The sequence below is a fragment of the Drosophila obscura genome, unplaced genomic scaffold, assembly GCF_018151105.1.
Source record: "Drosophila obscura isolate BZ-5 IFL unplaced genomic scaffold, ASM1815110v1 contig_25, whole genome shotgun sequence".
In the NCBI taxonomy this organism is placed as follows: Eukaryota; Metazoa; Arthropoda; class Insecta; order Diptera; family Drosophilidae; genus Drosophila; species Drosophila obscura.
The window spans coordinates 3,594,809-3,617,206 of NW_024542812.1; the positions used below are offsets into that span (position 1 = coordinate 3,594,809).

The 22,398-nt window shown below is 36.4% G+C and overlaps 2 protein-coding genes and 1 long non-coding RNA gene across 5 annotated transcripts in view; 2 read left to right on the plus strand and 1 right to left on the minus strand.

Moving 5' to 3' along the window:
• The window catches only part of LOC111077298 (protein Wnt-5), an 82,833-nt gene extending 69,313 nt beyond the window's left edge, over positions 1 to 13,520 (minus strand). The window contains exon 1 of one of the 3 annotated variants that reach the window (XM_022371512.2): positions 13,092 to 13,520. The gene's annotated coding sequence lies outside the window, so the exon portion shown is untranslated. Of the gene's footprint in view, positions 1 to 13,083 lie in introns of all 3 variants that reach the window. The other 2 variants (XM_022371513.2, XM_022371511.2) reach the window with 2 other exon arrangements.
• On the plus strand, positions 2,049 to 3,182 carry LOC121404615. Its single transcript, XR_005968104.1, has 3 exons — positions 2,049 to 2,221; positions 2,619 to 2,857; positions 2,918 to 3,182. It is a non-coding gene; the product is annotated as an uncharacterized LOC121404615 (long non-coding RNA).
• Positions 13,275 to 20,684, plus strand: LOC121404609. Its single transcript, XM_041594337.1, has 2 exons — positions 13,275 to 13,523; positions 19,641 to 20,684. Exon 2 carries the CDS (start codon positions 19,914 to 19,916, stop codon positions 20,682 to 20,684), a length of 771 nt encoding a protein of 256 aa, XP_041450271.1. The 5' UTR covers positions 13,275 to 13,523; positions 19,641 to 19,913.
• The last annotated feature ends 1,714 nt before the right edge of the window (positions 20,685 to 22,398 follow it).

Sequence of the window (22,398 nt, forward strand, 5' to 3'; positions counted from 1 at the left end):
CAGGGTACGTTCCCAGGTCTTCGGTTCTGGGGCCGACCGCGTTCGGCTCTGGGAATGACCGCGTTCGGCTCATGACGTGACACGAGCCGACGGACAGCAAGCATGTATGTGTTGTGTACGTGTAACACTCCAAAATATATGATTGTATGCATAGAATAATTTTTAGCTGCCGAAACCGACTTTGCTTGAGATTTCAGTTTACGTAAATGTGTGTGTGCCATGTATTCTCACATACTGTTTGTGTGGGTTCTACAATTTTTGGCCGCTTGAATTGGTTTTTCGTTTTGTTTTGAGGGCTGATGTGATGTAGCGACCTGAGCTGACCTGCCGCAACATAAATGAGGAATGGGCAGAGTGGGTGGGGGTGGAAAACAAATACAATATATAAAAATAAAGGATGTTATCTCTGCTCATATCTCCTAAACTAATATTATCTTGAAAATTAGATTCGCTAAAGCTCTGGAAAATGTTCTACTAGATGTGTACATTTATTTTATTCAAAGCGTTCATAAAATATTTTTTAATTTTGCCACCTCTTTTCAGCTGAGTCCCCACTGTAAATACAAACAATACCAACAAATAACATCTTTAATTTAAAATTTAAAAACACTCCATTGCACACTGCATAAATGATGTAATAAATAATGTAGCCAATCTCAAATCCAAAGCCTTAGAGGTTGTTGCAGCGGTTTTGGATATAAGCAAGGTATTTGACGCAGTCAAGATACCTCTGCTATATCGGAAACTAATTGATTTGAAGTTTCACATAGACTATATTAGGTTTATAGTAAGTTTTTTGGAGAAAATGTTTTTAAATTACGGAAAACAGGAAAAAATGTTCACAAGGGTGTGTGTCAAGGTAGCTGCCTTAGCCCAATACTTTTTAATATCTATACATCAGATTTTCATTCTATAAATGATGAAAATTGTATTCTATTTCAGTAGGCAGATGACTTTTTTATTTTATGTTTTCACAAAGTTTTTGATTCGGCTAAGAACATTTTAAAAGAGAAAATAAATGAATTCAATATGGTATGCAGCATTAATACCTTAAGATTCAATTCGACAAAATCTACCGTAATTCATTTGAATAATAGAAGACGTCCATTAAATATAGTATATAACAATGAAACACTAAAAGAGGTAGGTAACGTAAATTACCTTGGTAGAATAATTGCTGCCAATGACTCCTCAGTGCATCACATAATGTGAAGTGTCTTCTGGTAGGTTGCAGGTATCACATAAATTGTTATTTATTACTTTCATTTAGCAAGTGAAACTTTGTCTATTTCGTGACCACTTAGTAGTCCGTTGACTTGTTTGATTTGCAGAAGGCTTAGATTACAGTTTTTGTCTTTAAACCATGGTTTGTCCCGTATATAAGGAAATAATTTTGTGTAACCTTTATTTCTTTCCGTGGCGTAAGTAATATATTCTCTTTCCCAATCTTCTTTAATTTTTTTATAAATATTTGTAATGGCGTCTTTAAGAGGCCAGCGAGAAATAAAGAATGTGCCATTCATTTTAGCATTCTTTGCAGCAATATCGGCTAATTCATTTTCTTTTATGTGTACATGGCTTGGAATGTAATGAAATTCCACTACGAGCAAACAGGGAGCGTTTTCAATTTTGTTTATTATTTCTTTGGCAATGTAATTATCTGGGTTGATCTTGTTTAAATTTAAAACCCCATTGAGACTATCAGTGAGGATTGCAGTTTTAAGAAAGTTTTCGGAAATGGCAAAGTCAATGGTCCTATTAATGGCTATAAGCTCAGCTGTGAGTGACGATAAATTTTTGTTGGTAAAGAAACTTTTAACGAATCCTGATTCTTTATAGATAAAAGAACAACCCACGTTATTGTCAGTGACTGAACTGTTTTAATGTTTTTAAATTACGGAAAACAGGAAAAAATGTTCACAAGGGTGTGTGTCAAGGTAGCTGCCTTAGCCCAATACTTTTTAATATCTATACATCAGATTTTCATTCTATAAATGATGAAAATTGTATTCTATTTCAGTAGGCAGATGACTTTTTTATTTTATGTTTTCACAAAGTTTTTGATTCGGCTAAGAACATTTTAAAAGAGAAAATAAATGAATTCAATATGGTATGCAGCATTAATACCTTAAGATTCAATTCGACAAAATCTACCGTAATTCATTTGAATAATAGAAGACGTCCATTAAATATAGTATATAACAATGAAACACTAAAAGAGGTAGGTAACGTAAATTACCTTGGTAGAATAATTGCTGCCAATGACTCCTCAGTGCATCACATAATGTGAAGTGTCTTCTGGTAGGTTGCAGGTATCACATAAATTGTTATTTATTACTTTCATTTAGCAAGTGAAACTTTGTCTATTTCGTGACCACTTAGTAGTCCGTTGACTTGTTTGATTTGCAGAAGGCTTAGATTACAGTTTTTGTCTTTAAACCATGGTTTGTCCCGTATATAAGGAAATAATTTTGTGTAACCTTTATTTCTTTCCGTGGCGTAAGTAATATATTCTCTTTCCCAATCTTCTTTAATTTTTTTATAAATATTTGTAATGGCGTCTTTAAGAGGCCAGCGAGAAATAAAGAATGTGCCATTCATTTTAGCATTCTTTGCAGCAATATCGGCTAATTCATTTTCTTTTATGTGTACATGGCTTGGAATGTAATGAAATTCCACTACGAGCAAACAGGGAGCGTTTTCAATTTTGTTTATTATTTCTTTGGCAATGTAATTATCTGGGTTGATCTTGTTTAAATTTAAAACCCCATTGAGACTATCAGTGAGGATTGCAGTTTTAAGAAAGTTTTCGGAAATGGCAAAGTCAATGGTCCTATTAATGGCTATAAGCTCAGCTGTGAGTGACGATAAATTTTTGTTGGTAAAGAAACTTTTAACGAATCCTGATTCTTTATAGATAAAAGCACAACCCACGTTATTGTCAGTGACTGAACCATCCGTGAAAATTCAATTGAACTGTTTAGATTTCAAATGAGTTAGTTTTTCTTGAGCTAACGAATTTATGAGAGCATTACTTGCAGATCTTTTGTTTGGACATGAGCCCTTAAAAAAAGCTGTGTTGAAATTTTGTTGTTAAAACTACATACATCTGTGATCGGTACAATTGCATTCAAAATGTCTTTAAACTCGTCGTAGACTTTGGCGTAGCTGGTATTCCGTGACGCAAGGGACCAAAAGTGATGACGCCGGAAGATCATAGACAAAAACCTTAGCCAGCTCCTTTGCTGTAATAAACTTTAGTCTGTATTCAGGTGGAAGTTCGGCAGCTAGATTGTAAATTATATTTACCGGGGTGGACTTTATTAGGCCTAGTGCTCGCCTAAGATGAAAATTTATATGAACTTTATATGAGGAACAAGAGTATTCTAATTTGGAGGGTACAAAGGCTTTGTAAAAATTTAAAGATTTGCTTGGACTAACTCCGAACTGACATCTACTGAGCATTTGTAAAAACATGTTATTCTAATTTGATTTTGAAATTATTTCATCAATGTGAAGTACTGAGGAGTTATTGGCAGTAATTATTCTACCAAGATAATTTACTTTACCTACCTTTTATTGTTTCATTGTTATGTACTATATTTAATGGACGTTTTCTATTAGTAAAATGATTTACGGTAGATTTTGTCGAATTGAATCTTAAGTTTTTACTGCTGCATACCATATTGAAATCATTTATTTTCTGTTTTAAAATGTTCTTAGCCGAATCAAAAACTTTGTGAAAACATAAAATAGACCAGAAGGAACGTGTGAGTCGCTTCTAAAGACGCGACTCTACTTATACCCGTACTCAGTCAGTATTTAAATTTTTGAGCTTATAAATTTTTAAGAATTTTAGAATTAAAAACAAAAATTTTACATTTTTACATTTTTTTGCAACTTCTGTTATCTACATCTACATATACTATGTATATTCTACATCTAACATGTAGATTATACATGTACCATTCAGATTCTACATCTCCTCTGCTAGGGGTTGCTCGCGCACTGAACGCGGCAGAGTGTGCGAGCGAGCAGGAAAATGAGTTGTTTGATCATAGGCATGAGGGGGCAGGGGAAGCAACTGAAAATTAATTTCTTCATTTTGGCTACAATTATGATCCGATCTGATTTAGATTCGGCAATCTGGTAGATATGGGCATTCTCTACTATACTGCGTTTTCAGTTTTATCGTATCTTTAAAATTGTGCCTGCCACAGATTTTCGTTCTTTGTGGGGGCGAAAGGGGGCGGGGCGAAATTCTGAAATACACTTGTAGCAGTGTGATATCACATAAGTCTGGAAACCAAATTTGGTTGCCCTAGCTCTTAGAGTCTCTGAGATCTAGGCGCTCAACAAGACAGACAGACGGACAGACAGACGGACATACAGACATGGCTCTATCGACTTGGCTATTGATGCTGATCAAGAATATATATACTTTATGGGGTCGGAAACGTTTCCTTCTCTGCGTTACACACAATCACTTTTACCACAAATCTAATATACCCCTTAACTCTTTTTTGAGTACGGGTATAAAAAGTCATCTGCATACTGAAATAGAATACAATTTTCATCATTTATAGAATGAAAATCTGATGTATAGATATTAAAAAGTATTGGGCTAAGGCAGCTACCTTGACACACACCCTTGTGAACAGTTTTTCCTGTTTTCCGTAATTTAAAACCCTTTTCTCCAAAAAACTAACTATAAACCTAATATAGTCTATGTGAAACTCCAAATCAATTAGTTTCCGACATAGCAGAGGTATGTTGACTGCGTCAAATACCTTGCTTATATCCAAAACCGCTGCAACAACCTGAAAGCCTTTGTCTTTGAGATTGGCTACATTATTTATTACATCATTTATGCAGTGTGCAATGGAGTGTTTTTTTCTAAAGGCATCCGATCTATTAAGCAGTATATTGTGCCTATTTATAAGAGATTCCATGTAACGCTTAGGAGGCAGATAGGTTTGTTGTTTGACACTATGGAGGCGTGCACATTTTTTTTTGTACAGGAATAACTATCCGGAATAATTCCACTGAAGAAAATTTCGTTTAATGATAAGAGAAGATTTTCTTGTTGGTCCAAGGAAAGAGAGAGTAGCTTTTTATAAGATATATTACACAAGGGAACAAGGGTTTTGTTGATTAAGAACTGAAAGTTGTTTTTAAGGTAATCGGGGACGCTGAATCCAACCCTGTACTTGGTTTTTTCCTATCAGATCGAGTTTTCGCGATATACCGTTATATCAAACATTAAGGCACTTCCCTTACATATAGTGTACTAACTTGAAACCCGTTAACCGTATTCAGATAAAAAAAGCCTACATTGGTTTTGAATTTGCCCAAAAAATTCAGTGATATCGCTGCAGCATTGAAAAAAAAAAAAAAATTACGAAAACAAAAATATTTTCTTGTTTAAAAATGAATAACAAAAAAAATAGTAAAATTTTTGGTCCAAAATCATTTAGTTAAACATATTTTAAATGAAATAAAGTTTATTTCATTCCAATCGGTAGTCCAAAAAGAAAGTTATAAGTATTATAATGTACTTGTAACTAATCAAAAAATTTTCTTTTATAAGATTTTCTTAAATTAGAATTATTTTGTTTAGAGATTAAATGTATATACAAAACCTACTTTAATATGATTTTACATAAAGCTAATAAAAGCACCAATAGCCACAATCCCAGCCAATAAACTTGACGAAAAAAAATGTTTGTTCTTTTTTCTTTTTTATTTAAACAACTATTACTGAGCCATGTGTTGATTGAAAACTGGTTAAAGTTTTTTGTGCTAATTTGAGGTCGCTGATTTCAAATTTTATCTCCATTTTTTTTCAATCAGATCGCGTTTTTAAGTTACAGGTACTAAAAGTATTTTTGACTTTTTTCCAAAAATTTCAAGTTCAAAGAGTCATAACTTTACTCCTCATCGGGCGATTTTAAAACTAGTTATTTTTTCTTAATAATGTAACTGTTAGCTTTGCAAAACAATTAAATTTTTGAAAATCGCTGAATGAGTAATGTTATGACTTTTTATTTTTTTGTTGATGGAAAAAAGTCAATAATACTATTAATACGTGTAACTAAAAAACGCGATCTGATGGAAAAAAAATGGAGATCAGATTTGAAATCAGCGACCTCAAATTAGTAAAAAACTTTAATCAGTTTTCAATCAACACACAAAAAGTTCAATTTTCTTCCCTTGTGTTATATAAACCTTTAGATGAGTCGGGATTTCTGGATTTTAGAAAAAATAAAAGTTCATCTAATTTTAAATTAGTTATAGTTAGTGAATGGTCCCATCGCTCTGGAATGGTAGTATGCTCACAAGAGTTAGTGTTTGGTACGTCTGCAATTTGCTTAAGAAAATCTTGATGTTCAAAATCATTCCAAGTACTTTTTGTTGGCTTGATTTGTTTATGTAACTTAAGACTTTTAATTTTTAAACTTCTTAAAAGTCTTTCACTCGCCTCGTCCCAGTATTTTTTTATTAATATAGTTGTTATTTACAGATAATTTTATGGTATTATTTGAGATTACTTTTTTGGTTGAATTATTTAGGTTTTCTAATGTGCCTTTTTATATCTTAGAGAAATCCTCGATTACTCTTTTGTGTACAATTTTATTGATAGGTTTGATAGAGTAGTTCGAAATATCAATAACTATAGGGAAATGGTTGCTGTTTGAAATTTTGTAATTTTGAACACACCAGCTTATGTTATTATTATTTACCAGTGTAATGTCTAGTGCTGAAGAATAATTAGGATTGAGTGAAAAAGTTAGAGAGCCTTTATTTATGCAAGAAAAACCTGAATTCAATAAAGCTCTGTCCAAATAATTACCTCTAGCATTCTGTATGATGTTTCCCCATATGGACGATTTGGCATTAAGGTCGCCTCCTATAAAAGTCAGACCATTTAACGAAGCTGCTTTAGTAAATAAATTCTTACATCCTGATTCGAAAGTTTGTAGGTCGATGTTTAGGGCACAGTACACACTAAAACTATTTATGTTTTGCGAGAGATTTTCTGTACTTAGACCTATGACTTCAAGACTTGTATTGCATTTCAAAATGTTAAATTGTATATTACAATCATTCATGATAAAATATAAGAACGTAGACATTGACAGTCGATGGGTATTCTCCTCTGCTGAGCAAAGCATTCACATTAATGTTGAGTTCTGCAGTTCAGTGAAATCTATAAAATATATTCACAAGTAAGTGAATAAAGGCTACATGGCTACATTTGCTGATGTTAATGCTTCACGATTAAATGGAAATAATACGAGATGATGTTTTTTATGGATATGAATGAAATGATACAAATACAACACAAAAATAACTTTTTAATAAAGATCTACATATAAAATGATATAAAAGACTGGGGGGTTGCCACCTAGTAATCTATATATATAAAAATGTTGTGTTCGTTTCTCCAACATTTATGCATTTGAAAAGTACTGAACCGTTTGAGCCCAAATTTAAACACACTATAGAGTCAGGTTTAAGCTTGGTTTTTATCTTATTTTTATGTCAATACAAGCGACAGAAGCTCGGAAAATCGAGATTTAAGTATTGTTGTATAAAGTAGGATTTTCCAGGGCTGTCAAATGATAGTATTGTTTTCGATTCCCTCGAAAATAAATTTCTTTAGACAAATAACAAATTACCAGATGGAGAACATGTTTGAAGATATAATGCTCCAACTACAGACGAAGTGGCAAATTTTCATAGTCGGGTATCAGTTCCAACCTCGCGATATTGTTTTCCATCGACGTAACGATCAATTGAAAAACGTCGCAGAAACTCAAGGACATGATCCATAGACCTAAACCTAACCTATAGACCAGAGGTGGGAACGCCGTAGCTCTTTCAGCTACCGCGGCTCTTTCCGTTATGTTTTTTGGGAGGCGCCTGCAAGTCGTCCCAGACGGTCGGCGCTTGCGTTCAGCGATCCGTGAAACTTTACAAAAACAATGCCACTGAAATTTGACGTCAAAGCGGGTGCAAAAATGCTTCTAAGCCGCGCTCTCGAGATTGCAACAATGCATTATGTGTTTTGTGCTACGCACATGAAAATTAAAGCAACAACAAGCGACGGTGGTGTTTGTTTTTTTAATTGTCTGGCTGCGCAGTGGCTCTTCCCGTTATATCTCGTACCCACCGCTGATATATACTATGCGGTTCAATCCATCCGAGTTCAACATGCATGGTAGACGGGAAATGTTCCAAGCGATAACTCGAGTATTTAGAGCAAACACGGTAACAGGAGACGTATAGGAGACGTTCATTGGAAGATTTCGGCAACTTTACACATGCGAATTGGTGATATTGAAGTAGTGAATCGTTGGTTTCATATTCGCCTCTGTTGTCAAAATCATACAAAGTGCACATAAACCTAGAATATTTCAATTCCGTGAAATCGATCAAATACATCTGCGAGTACGGGAATAAAGTCAGAGATATGGAAGTTTTTGGTGTTCGAGCAGAAACGGTGAAGAATGCAGTACGAGTTTTCGATGCAATTGAAAATATGTGTGCCAATTATCATGCTCCGAAATATTAATCATCCCCAACTCTGCAAAGTACGCGAATATTTTGACGGAAATTGTCGCAAAAACACATGAAACTGTGTATTTTTAATATTTATTGTATTTGCATTCAAAATTTCAACCATATATTGATATTTTAATTATTCATAATTTTAGTGTCTATATTTAGTTTTATTGGTTATATTAAATGTGTTTTAGCATAGAAATGAAATAAAAACTAACAGTTCTTCTGATATTATGGGGCAAGATTCTTCAAAAATGATCATAATACAAAAATCCTAAGGTAAAATGGTATGTGAACTGAGAAGACAAAAATCACCAAAAACCGCGAACAAAAAACCCATGCACCCACAGTATGTGAGAATACGTGGCACACACATTTACGTAGCCTCGAACCTCAAGACAAAACCGGTTTCGAGAGCTGCGAATGGGAATGAGCACACAATCATACATTTTTGTGTGTTACACGAGACACACATTTTCAGAGCTAGGTTGCAGTCGAGCTCGGTTCCAGCCGAACATGACGATACAGGTTCGACACGAGCCGATTGCATGAGCCGAAGTGTGTGGTACCGTCCGCAAAGATCCCAGCTACGACATATTCGTTGTATGAAGGAGCATATATTGTATGGGTACTGGTTATATGCATTTGAAATTATATACACTTGTACAAATCTGTGTCAGTTGATAACTGAAAGTCAAAGTGAAAATTAGAGTAAACAAATTTCGAAATAATTAAAATGTTTTTCTATGAATTTAGTGTGTTAAATGAATTAAATATTAATAAATCAAAATTTTTTTGTGTTAAAGTAAGGCTTGCGTAAGGAAAACCTGAGGAACAAAGTGGTTATACTCCGTACTCAAAAAAGAGTTAAGCCTAGTACTCAGATCCAAACACTCTTTGCCAGCAAACAAATGTCATATATTCTTGGAGCGGCCAGTGGTGTGACCAGAGGTATGCACTGCATTCCGAACGGTTACACTGCTCACCCCGCTGCTTGGTTTTGTTTAAAGTTAATAAAATGCACTTCTTCGGCTGGGGTCGGCATATTTCCTCAGGCATATCCTGGGCTCCCCAATATTTTATTGGCAAGGTAATGTGTCTGACTATCAGCAGCAGCAGATGGCGACGCCACCCGTGCCGGACACCGTGAAGAAAAAATGTTTTGAAAACAATATTTGTTTTATATTTATGGGAATTAATAAAAATAATAAATTATAATATCCATATAATTGTCATTCATATAATACTGCATTAATAAGATTCTATTTGTCTTCATTATTATTTCATTTGGTTTTTTGTGCTCTTATTGCAATGTTTGCTCGTGTCAAGAAAATTATTTCATGTGGTTTTTTGTGCGCGCTTACACCGCATCCCGCTTCGTATGGCTTCGGCAATCGACTTCGGTGTTTGCTGGTCACAAATATATGGCATAGTTTGATCAGCCCATAATGTGAGACCACTACGCACGGTGAGGTACTACAAAAAATGTTCGATAGGAAAAAAAATTAATTATAATTATTAGTATTATTTTTGTATTATTATTTACCTATACTTTGTTATGGTTTTGTTATTATTTTATTATAATTTATTTTCTTTTTTATAATTTTACTCAATTTTGTTATTAAATTTGCTGGCCACGAAATAATTGGCTCAACCAATAGATTCGTGCAATGCAAAGAAGGAAACCGTTTCGGCGACCCATACAAGCGTACAATGAATGGTCTTGATCAGCATACAAATAGCCGAGTCGATACTAGCCATGTCCGTCTTTTTGTACCCGTACTGCCCCTGATCGCATCAATAGCCGCGTGATGAGCGCCTGGATCTCAGACTATAAAAGCTGGAGCAAGCAAATTTTGTTTCCAGACTCATGTGATATCACACTGCTACAAGTGTATTTCAAAATTTCGCCCCGCCTTCCTTCAGCCCCCACAAAGGACGAAAATCTGTGGAAGGCACATTTTTAAGGATACGATAAAACTTAAAACGCAGTATCGTAGAGAATGCCCATATCTACCAGACTGCCGAATTATAGCCAGAATGAAGAAATTAATTTTCAGTTATTTCCCCTGCCCCCTCCATCAAACGACCACGTCATTCATTCTCTTTCTCGCTCGCACACTCTGCCGAGTTCAGTGCGCGAGCAACCCCTACCGGAGGAGATGTAGAATATGAATGGTACATCTATAATCTACATGTTAGATGTAAAATATACATTGTAGATGTAGATAACAGATGTAGCAAAATAATATAAAATGTAAACTTTTTTGTTTAATTCTAAAATTCTAAAAAAACATATGCTCAAACATGTATATACTGACTGAGTACGGGTATAAGTAGAGGAGCGTCCCCAAAAGCGACTCACACGTTCCTTCTCGTTTTTTTGTTGATCTGAGTACTGCCTTCCGTACAGAGCCTAGTGAACAGTTTTTGCAATAAAAAATTTCTTATCAACCTTGATTCTGTTCGCGAGGTGTTTTTTTCGATCGGGGTACTAGGCTTTAAGGGGTATATTAGATTTCTGGTAAAAGTGGATGTGTGCAACGCAGAGAAGGAAACGGTTCCGACCCCATAAAGTATATATATTCTTGATCAGCATCAATAGCCGAGTCGATAAAGCCATGTCCGTCTTGTTGAGCGCCTAGATCTCAGAGACTATAAGAGCTAGCGCAACTAAATTTGGTTTTCAGACTCATGTGACATCACACTGCTACAAGTGTATTTCAAAATTTCGCCCCGCCCCCTTCCGCCCCCACAAAAGGACAAAAATCTGTGGCAGCCACAATTTTGAAGATACGAGAAAACTAAAAACGCAGTATGGCCATATCTACCAGATTGCCGAATCTGAATTAGATCGGATCATAATTATAGCCAGAATAAAGAAATTAATTTTCAGTTGCTTCCCCCGCCTCATTTAGCAAGAGACCCGCTACTCATTCTCTTTCTCGCTCGCACACTCTGCCTCGTTCAGTGCGCGAGCAACCCCTAGCGGAGGAGATGTAGAATATAAATGGTACAGCTATAATCTACATGCTAGATGTAAAATATACATTGTAGTTGTAGATGTAGATAACAGATGTAGCAATTTTTTAATTTTTTTTTAATTGTAAAATTCTAAAATATGTATATACTGACTGATTACAGGTATAAGTAGAGTCGCGTCCCCAGAAGCGACTCACACGTTCCTTCTCGTTTGATTCCACTGTATTTCACTTTGCAAATAGACGAAGAGCGTGATAGAGACAATAAGGACAGACAAGCATGTCTATGTCGGCTCGGCTCTTGATGCTGGTCAAGAATGTATGTACATATTTATGTGCTTTATTCTGGCTGTTACATACATCCACACGAACCTAAAATACCCAAATACTCTTTGAGTACCGGGCATATACCTGAAATCAATGCATATGTACACACTTACATACATATGTATGTAAAAACCAAGGAATGCACTTGGTTTTCCCGCCAATAAATAATGACCATGCAAACAAATCAGACCACCTATAATATAGTTCATCCTGGTTACAAACATGGACACGCGCACTCACACAAAGATAGCTACATACAGATGGATTTGAAGCCGATACGTACATACATTAATATATATATACAAGCAGACAAAACCAAAACAAAGTAAATCTTGTAGATATATGCATGCACATATAAGAGAATATCAGCAATGCATTTACATATATACCTTTTTTAATGGACACTTGCAAACACAAATGTTTTTCGATACATACCCAATCTCTTCTAAATACGTACACATGTATATATGTAAATACAGTTATTTTTTTTTTATTGTATTTTCAATACATACGGATGTAAAGATATAAATCTTCGTTTTTATAAATGAAGACCGGCCCTGCTTTTTATCGGGGATTGTTTATGTCCAGCGCTATTTACATATTTAATAAATATTATTCACTGATTTTTTTTTAATTATTACAGTATTTACATGTGTACATATGTAGATAAAATTGCATTATTTTCATTATATTACTGGCAAACGTACCATAATTATTTAATTGGATATTGACGTATTCAAATCTATTTGTTAAAAATTGATCAGATAAGCTGAGAAATAGGCTTAAACGCATGTGCGTACAAAAGTACGCACAGAGGTAAATACATATATATGTGCAGATGTATTTGTTTGTATATGTACATGCATTTATAATGATCCAAAAATTATTAAAATAAGCGCAACATACAACAGCTATGTATGTAGCTATGAACATATGCACATCATACACTTGCACGCCCACCTGCAGTGTAATGAAAACCTTGCATTTTTATCTAAAGCTGTATGAAAATTAATATAATTTAAATACATGCATACATACATACATACATACATATGTATGCATAAAACGGAAAAGTACATTTATGTGTTCATATATGTAGGCATTGATTTTTTATGAAATGATTCGTACTAATGTGCATTTGTAGTTATATATGAATGGTTTTGTAAATATATGTAACATGTAAATTATTTTGTTTATTTGTACATACATACATACACTGAAATACGCTTTTTCTTCAGGATAAACATGTAATTTTACTCTCCACTCTTTATGTTCATACATGCATATGTACACGCATAGGCATAGACACAGCCATACACAACAAAACGAGAACTGGATTTGTAAAAATGTATGCATATATGTATGTATGTAATCAACCACAACCGTATCCAGCACGAAGGAATCTCGCAAGAATAAAGCACACGCGACAAGGAGCGAGGAGTACACCCTCAACGAAAGTTCTGAATTAGATTAGCCGTATATTAGCACGCTTGGCCTACAGTTTCGTTCGATTTATTTAAAAATTATTAATTTAAACGGTCCGTTTGCTGGCGTAAACAGCACTTTCAAGAGCAACTTCAAAAAACTCCGCGAGAGCGAAGTGAAATTTCAACCAACCACCACGAGAGAGTTTCTCTGTATGAGTGAGTGAGTGCATTTTTCATTTGAGTTTCCACCTCAAGAGTCGAAATGAAATTGAGTCTCGTCATAGCCTTTTAAATGGAATCACTAAGTCGAAACTCTGTTCTAGTCTATTTTAATTCTGATCTTTTTGCAGTATTTCTAAGAACCGCTTTAAGTGATTAATCAGCAAATCTTTTATGAAATATTTTAAAATCTCGCATATGAGAGTCGCATGGGCTTGAACTAGCAACATTCCTTTTTTCAACACATTCTTTAATAACAATGAATACCTTTCAGAATGTGTTAATGCAATTGCTTTAATTGATGGTTCCTCAGTTATTTTATGAGGAAGAAATCGTATATCTAAGAAATATGCCACAAAGTCCAGCATTTGATTTTTATAAATTTTATCTTAACGATATTGTTCGATTTAAAAGTTGGAACAAATCGTTCATATGTAGCTATTAAAAGAATTGAAGTTGCAATTGCATCCCCAGGTTTTTAAAAAGTTTTCTGAGCTGACGGGTTTTGGAAAATATATTAAAAACTACATATTTAAAAACTATTTCGGGGCTAAGCGCAAAGTATGGGCTTTATTAATTTCATAAAATTGTTCCATAAAACATAAAACATTCCATCTACTGTTAGTAAAAAAATTCATTCTAATTCTTCGAAACCAATGTACTTACATACATATACATATGTATGTACTTATCTATCTATATATAAATATATAAAATATATAAATATCGTGTCACGGTGTTTGTGGTTGAACTCCTCCCAAACGGCTCGACCGATTTACATGCAATTTTTCTCATATATTAAGTAGGTCTGAGAATAGGTTGTAAAGTATTTTTGATCTTCATATTACCACCCATTAACTTTTAATTACGATTTTAGTGTTTTTTGAGACCGATTTTCATCAGTTTTTACAAATATACTTAATGGGTGGTGAGGACCAACATCGCGCACTCTCCAATCGCGTAGATGCACGTTGCGGTTACCATAACCTCAATTCGGCAATACCCAGGCGCATAGTTAGAGAGCTGGACGAATAACTTAATCAGCACAATGAGTTATTGAAATTATTAAAATCACACATGCACAAATTGGAAAGTGACAATCACGCAATTGTCATCAATCCTAATAAAACACCAGATGGTGAGCACGTACGTAGATTGCCCTCGTGACTGACGACGACTGGCGATCGCACAGCGACTGGAGAAATTGCGATTCAAAAAAAAATAAAAATTTTTAGTTCATCGCCGACACACACCGATTATATGACGCTCTCCAATATCGAATAATTTACTGGAAGGGACTGTATTAATATTAAACAACGAGATCACGCAACAGGAGTCGAAACAAACGCGAAAGTCAGTTCGATGGATTTTTATGCGTATCGTATGAGGATTCGACGCGGCCAGGATACCATTATTCTACGATGTCGTGAATTGTGCCAACATTTTGTTGTCGACATGTACGCAAAGATAGAAAGTGAATGACGGATATTCATACGACATAATTAGAAGAAACTGCGTGCAAAAGAAGATATTCACTTGAGAGACGCTATCAACAATGGCGAAGCTGGTGAAATTGGTAACTCTATAATTCTTCCATCATCATATGTGGGCAGTCCACATCATATGCAAGAATACATACAGGATGCTATGACTTTCGTATATGAAGTCAATTATGATATACATTCAGGCAGGCTCCGGTTTTCACATTTACTTTTCAGTAAAAATTCATACTTTTTAATTCAAGGCGATCTGGAATCCACATTTGTGAATTTGTTTACTCTATTTAAGGCTCATAAAAAAATGCCACTGTTATGTTTAACAGAGATTTATCGATAGCCAAATCGGGCTGCCACAGCTTTTCGGAGAAATTCACTATTTGTTGTTGCCCTGACCCATCTTTTGAATCTAATTTTGAAGTTGGTTTAAATAAAAATTATTTATAAAAAGGGCACAAGCTCAATTGCACTGGTAATGGTGTCAAATTCATATCTATGCATCATTAAGTCATATATTTTTGTCCTTTTGCAATTAAGAATTGTTTAGTTTTATAAAAAGCCGTTTACTTTTAATTTCGGCGAGGAAGTTATTGCCGTTTTTAAAACGGAAAAGTCTTTCGTTTTACGACCGGAGCCTACCTGAATATGTATATTTATTTACATGTGTATATCCATTTAACCATTTGTTTATTCTATATTAAAACGAAAAGGAACGTGTGAGTCGCTTCTGGGGACGCGACTTTACTTATACCCGTACTCAGTCAGTACATACATTTTTGATTTTTTAGAATTTTAGAATTTAAAAACAAAATTTTACATTTTACATTTCTTGCTACCACGGAACCCGTCAGAGTGTGCGAGCGAGAAAGAGAATGAGAAGCGGGTTTCTTTCTAAAAGAGGTTGGGGAAGCAACTGAAAATTAATTTCTTTATTCTGGCTATATTTATGATCCGATCTGATTCAGATTCTGCAATCTAGTAGATATGGGCATTCTCTACTATACTGCGTTTTTAGTTTTATCGTATCATTAAAATTGTGCCTGCCACAGATTTTCGGCTTTTGTGGAGCGGAATGGTGCGGGGCGAAATACACTTGTAGCAGTGTGATATCACATGAGTCTGGAAAGCAAATTTGGTTGCCCTAGCTCTTATAGTCGCTGAGATCTAGGCGCTCAACAAGACGGACAGACAGACAGACAGACGGACAGACAGACATGGCTCTATCGACTCGGCTATTGATGCTGATCAAGAATATATATACTTTATGGGGTCGGAAACGTTTCCTTCTCTGCGTTATTCACTTCCAGTTTTACCAAAAATCTAATATGCCCCTTAACTCTTTTTTGAGTACGGGTATAAAAACCAAATGAAATATTTAAATAATGAAGACAAATAGAATCTAACTAAGGCAAATATATGAAGGAAAATTATATGGATATTATAAATTATTATTTCATTTTTCAATCGGTTTGACGGTAGGCGTCGGCATCCAGCCAGATGCCAGACACTCCTTTGCCAATAAAATATTGGGGAGTCCAGGATATACCTGGGGAAGAGCGATCCCAGCCGAAGCATTGTATTTCATTAACTTTGTTTACTTTAAACAAAACCATTCAGCTGTCTGAGCATTTTAACCGTACGAAATGCAGTGCACACTGGTCACACACCGCTAGAAAAATATATAAAAGATATATATGCTAAGACAGTTTTCAAATCTGAGGTTTCATGAAAAAAACGAGAAGCAACGTTGTGTCATTGCTGTGTCCGCGACTCTACTTTTTTACCCGTACTATATAATATTTACTATATATGTACAGTAGCGGACATTGAAATGTGGACTCAAAATTATTTACAGAAAAATTCACACTAGGTTTTTGATCAGGTAAGCAAATTGTTCTGCTATTAGGATTGATACTATGAACATTGAAGAATGTATAATGAACTAGAGTAATACTTTTTTCAACATCCTGTGTGTTTTATAACTAGTTTTCTATGGGAAGCTTGGTATCTACTAGATCTCAGATATTTTTGATGTTTATTTTGTGATACTATAATTTTTTTTAATATTTTTTTCAATTCAAATAAATTTTTGGGTATCAGCTTTCATATAAAAAATATTGATGATGTCCTAAAGATTACAGTAGTTTTCAAGCTGTGGCCCAAAATAACTTTTTCTTATAGATTTCGGGGTTTCCAAATTTTTAACGAATTATGGTTTTTTTATGACGTATTTTTTTAGAATTTTTCTTGGTTTTAGATAGACGCATTAATTAGGCGTCGTTTAAGGTATTGCTCATTAAAATCTATGGATAAACGGTCAACTTGCAGCCGTTTGACCAAAACGACTCAAAACTAATTTTACCTGAAAAATACCGTCCGGTACGTTGCTGGTCCAACTGCCAATTGGGAACAAAGAAAACAAAAAAGGGTTGAATTTTTGGTACCTGAACGTGTTTATTTGGCATTAAATGTTGTTGACAGTTACTTTCTTTTGTTGTGCCCAATCTGAGGTACGGATACCTGTTCAGGTCAAATGTTGACCTTTATTTTTACACAAATTAGACATTTTTCGCCTCTACCTATTCATATTTCAATGAAATCATAGTAGAAATACCTGAGATATAGAATTGCATTCCCTAACCCATACAACAATCAATAATTTTTAGTCTTTTCAGTCAATTCTAAGGATATACAAACTTTTTATTTGGTGTTACGTTGCTACAAGTTTTTAAACGTATGTGATAAATTTGGTTTTGTACTGCTGTTACTGTTCATAAAATAATTTAAGTTTTCTGGCTGTCCTCCTTTGTCATTCCAATCAGATTCCCTTATGAGAGTACACACATAGTCGCCAACATATTCTCATTCCAAACAGTTTTTTTTTTTTTGATATTAAGTTACTTTCAGCCGTGATTAGTTGAAAGATTTATTTGGCCTCCAAGTTTCATACGGGTTAACGCCACCTCCTATTCCAAACACCTTGATACCGTCGTTCCATAGCTTTTAATTGTTGGTGAAATCTCTCTCCGTGTTCGTCACTAACGTCCCCTAGGTGTATCGGAAAAAAGTCTAAGTGGGAGTGCAGGAAATAGATTTTTAGTGACATTCTTCATAATTCTCAATTAGGTCTTGAACGATATTAATGTAATCATCACTCCTGCTGTTACCAAGAAAATTTGTTGTAACCAATCGAACGGAATGAGTTCCTGGCTGCTTTTCATTCGTAGATAAAATATTTTCAAATCCAATTTTTAGTAGTTTTCGAATTTGGGGCCCATCAAAATACGCCTTCTTTCAATTTTGCCAGCGACTGACGTGGGAAAACCGTTTTCAGGTAACTCGTCGATTCACCTTCCTTATCCAGTGCTTTAACAAAATTTTTCATTAGTCCCAGCTTAATGTGTAATGGTGGTAGAATAACGTCTTCAAACTTCACGAGAGCTGCATTCTTTATATTGTAATTTTCCAAAGTATGTTCCTCCCGTTTTGGCCAGAGTTTTGTTGAGTAATGCTGTTCTCTAGCTCTACTATTCCATAGGCACAGGAAGCAGCAGTGTTTTGTGTAACCACCTTGCAATCCTGTATAAAATTTTGAGTGAAGCAAATGACTCGTCCGGAAATGAGTTATTTTGACATCTTCCTTCAATAAACGGGCATCTTTTAAAAAAGATCCAATCAGCTCGGATATACTTTTGGGAAGATCCAGGATCCTCACCAAATAGTTCAATTGTTCATGTGAAAGAGGCTTGCAATGTTCATTACTTGAATCCGTTGTTCCATGCGACGAAGACGACTTCTCCTCTCCTCCTCCTGCATTTTAGTGACGGTAATGGACGAGCAGTTAGCGTAAAGCCTTGACCAGATTGTTTCGGGTAACCAAATTTCATAGATCTCCCGATTCCAGCTATTGTAAGAAAAAAAGAATGTTTAGTATTTTTTGTACACTTAACAGCTTGTGATTTAGGGTAAATTACTTTTTGTCTTTATTAAATGTTGTTAAATTAAATTTACACAATTTGGTATAAGGAGTAAAAGTAACTGTGAACAACATTTAATGCCAAAGGAACACGTTCAGGTATCAAAAATTCAACCCTTTTTCAATTTGAAAGCTTAATTATCTTCCAGGCGTTAAGCTGCAGATACAAAGTGTCTGGGTTCGATTTATAGTTGCATTTGTGAGCTTTTCAGAACTAAAACGATAAAAAAACTTATCGTTTTAAAAATCAAACTTTTTAAATAAATCATAAAACAATTTAACAGAAAGTTAAAAAAATATTGTTGACCAATGTTTAACTGTGGCAAGGAGCAGAATCGCCCTAGAAGATGAGGGCATCAGTATGCGGAAAAGACTGCTCATTAAACGGTGAGGTTTATCTCAAAAACGTTTTTTTAACGTGATCGTGTCAAATAATGTCAGATACCCAACTCTATAATAAACGAGAAGGAACGCGTAAGTCGCTCCTGGGGACGCGACTCTACTTATACCCGCACTCAGTCTGTATATTCATTTTTGAACTTATAATTTTTTAGAATTTTAGAATTAAAAAAAAAACACATCTGTTATCTACATCTACAATGTACAATTATACATCTAACGTGTATATTATACATGTTCCATTTAGATCCTACATCTCCTCCGCTAGAGGGCGCTCGCGTACATAACGCTGTGGCAACCCGGATCGCGGCCCTCTGGCAGGGCCAGCAACAACCTCGAGACGAGATGGCAGCTCCAGCAACGGACTCTCGACAAGTTAGCAGCTTCAGCAACTACGACGACACGCGACCAGACATTGTAATCAAATATTAAGAAATAAAGAGTTATACTAAACGACAGATAGAGCGTACATTGGCCAAGCCGCCAAAGTGGTGACCCCTACGTTTAAAAACAACGGCAAATGCAAAATCAGCACTATTTTTTGCGTTCTTTGACCAAAAGCAAACCGGCAGAAGACGACAAGTTCTACGACGCAATAAACATGGCGAACACGGAGTCCACACTAAACGAGTTAAGAGAGCAACTGCAGCAACTTCAACTAGTAAACGCACAGCCAACAGCTGTAAATTCTCAAAACTTAGCTCAAATCGTCATCCCAAAATTCAACAAATCGAATCCGACACTTTGGTTCGCACAACTAGAGCGCCTCCTTAGTTTACACAATGTGGTGCGCGACGACAACAAGTTTGACCTGGTGTCAGTACAACTGGAGGACGATGCAGCCCGTGCAATCGAAGATCTCATTACTCGGCCACCTACTGACAACAAGTACGACGCAATGAAGCGTCGGCTGCTCGAAACTTTCGGCGAATCAGAGGATTCGAAAATGAGACGACTTCTCCGGGGTGGCGACATGACTGGGAAGAAGCCGTTGGAGATCTTGACTCACTTGCGTCGCTTAGCACCTGCTAGTGGGTGCGAAGCCGTAATACGAAACCTTTTCTTCACTGAGTTACCTTCGTCGATTCGCCCACTCATTTCGGTTTGGGAAGAGAACGACCTGGACAAGCTGGCAAAGATTGCCGACAAGATGCTCGAAAACAGCGCTATCGACTCAATAGGTGTTATGTCGACTCAACCCAAGCCCGCTGAGCAAAGGCAGCACAGCGTGGAGGCGGTAAGTAGCAACAATCCAAATTTAAAAGACGTTGTGCTGCTCTGCATATTCTAACGCAGAAGGTGGATAAGCTACAACACGACATGCACGCCGCCAAGAAGCCCAAGGTTCCTCAGCCAGTAAATGGCACGAGCGCAAACAATGATGTCAACAATGCAACCCTTTGCTACTACCACATCACGTTCGGTGATCGGGCACGCAAGTGCCGCCCAGACTGCCGATATTATCAACAGTTAAACTAAAGCTGCTACCGCTAACTCAGCTGGTAGGCGGTAGCATCTCAACGACCAGCGACATGTCATCCGGGAATCACGATCACCGACTGCACATCCAAGATCAAAACACTAGTCGGACCTTTCTCATCGATTCCGGATCGGTGGTGTCGGCTATACCCTGCGCCATGGCTCAACGCAAACTTAGAGAAAGTAAACTGGAATTGTATGCCGCGAACCAGACTACCATACGAACCTTTGGACATCAGGACCTGGAACTCGACCTGGGCCTGGATCGTTCCTTCAAATGGTCATTTGTCGTCGCTGATGTACAATCGGCAATAATTGGCGCTGACTTCCTAGCACAGTTCCATTTGCTCGTTGACATCAAGAAACAACGTCTTACCAACGGCACAAGCATATCCGTAATCTCGCAGGATTTTGCTTCGCCAAATGACGATAAAACGGAGCAAGGCGAGCACCTACACATCGACAACATGAACGCATCCGATTCACTTTCAGCTCGCCACTACATAACAACAACTGGAGCACCCGTAGCAGATCGGCCCAGGCGACTCATGGGAGAGAAACTATCTGTGGCTAAAGCACAGATACATCTACTAATTGACAACAAAATCTGCAGATACTCCAAAAGTCCATGGGCCAGCCCGTTGCACATGGTAGCAAAAAGCAGTGGTGGATGGCGGGCTTGCGGCGACTATCGCAAGCTTAATGCCATCACCGTTCCAGATCGTTACCCGATTCCCCACATTCACGATTTTGCTGACCGACTATATGGCAAAAGCGTTTTCACTACACTAGACCTCGAACGAGCATACTATCAAATACCGATGGCCCCAGAAGACATCGAAAAAACAGCGGTATGCACACCGTTCGGGCTAATTGAATTCGTAAAAATGCCATTTGGACTGAAAAATGCGACACAAACGTTCCAGCGTTTCATGGATCAGATCTTCCAAGCGGTTGAATACGTCTTTTGCTACATTGACGACATTCTCATAATGTCCAACTCAGTGGACGAGCACAGACAACACGTGGATAGGATTCTACAAATCTTAAAAGCGCATGGACTTTGCATCAACGTGAAGAAGTGTCATTTTGCACAACCTGAAGTGACGTTCTTAAGTTACACAGCTAACGGTAACGGAATTAAACCCCCAGAGGATCGAGTCAAGGCGATCACTGAGTACACTCGGCCACAAACTATTTGCGAATTAGGTCGCTTTCTTGGTATAGTTAACTATTACCGTCACTGCATACCTCATGCGTCAGAGACCCAGGCACCACTCAACGATTTGACACGCAACATGAAGAAAAATGACAAACGACCAGTGCAGTGGACGCCAAGCTCGATTAAAGCATTCGACAATTGCAAAAATAGCATAGCTAACGCCGCAACGCTCGCTCATCCCAGTCTTAATGCAGAACTAAGTCTCACTTGTGACGCCTCCGACACAGCCATTGGAGCGGTACTTGAACAAAATACGAAAGGGAAATGGCAGCCTCTCGGTTTCTTCTCCAAAAAACTCAGCGCT

Bases quoted from the DNA above. Each gene is read 5' to 3' on its own strand.
- LOC121404609 (XM_041594337.1), top strand. From the start codon at position 19,914: ATGCAAAATCAGCACTATTTTTTGCGTTCTTTGACCAAAAGCAAACCG.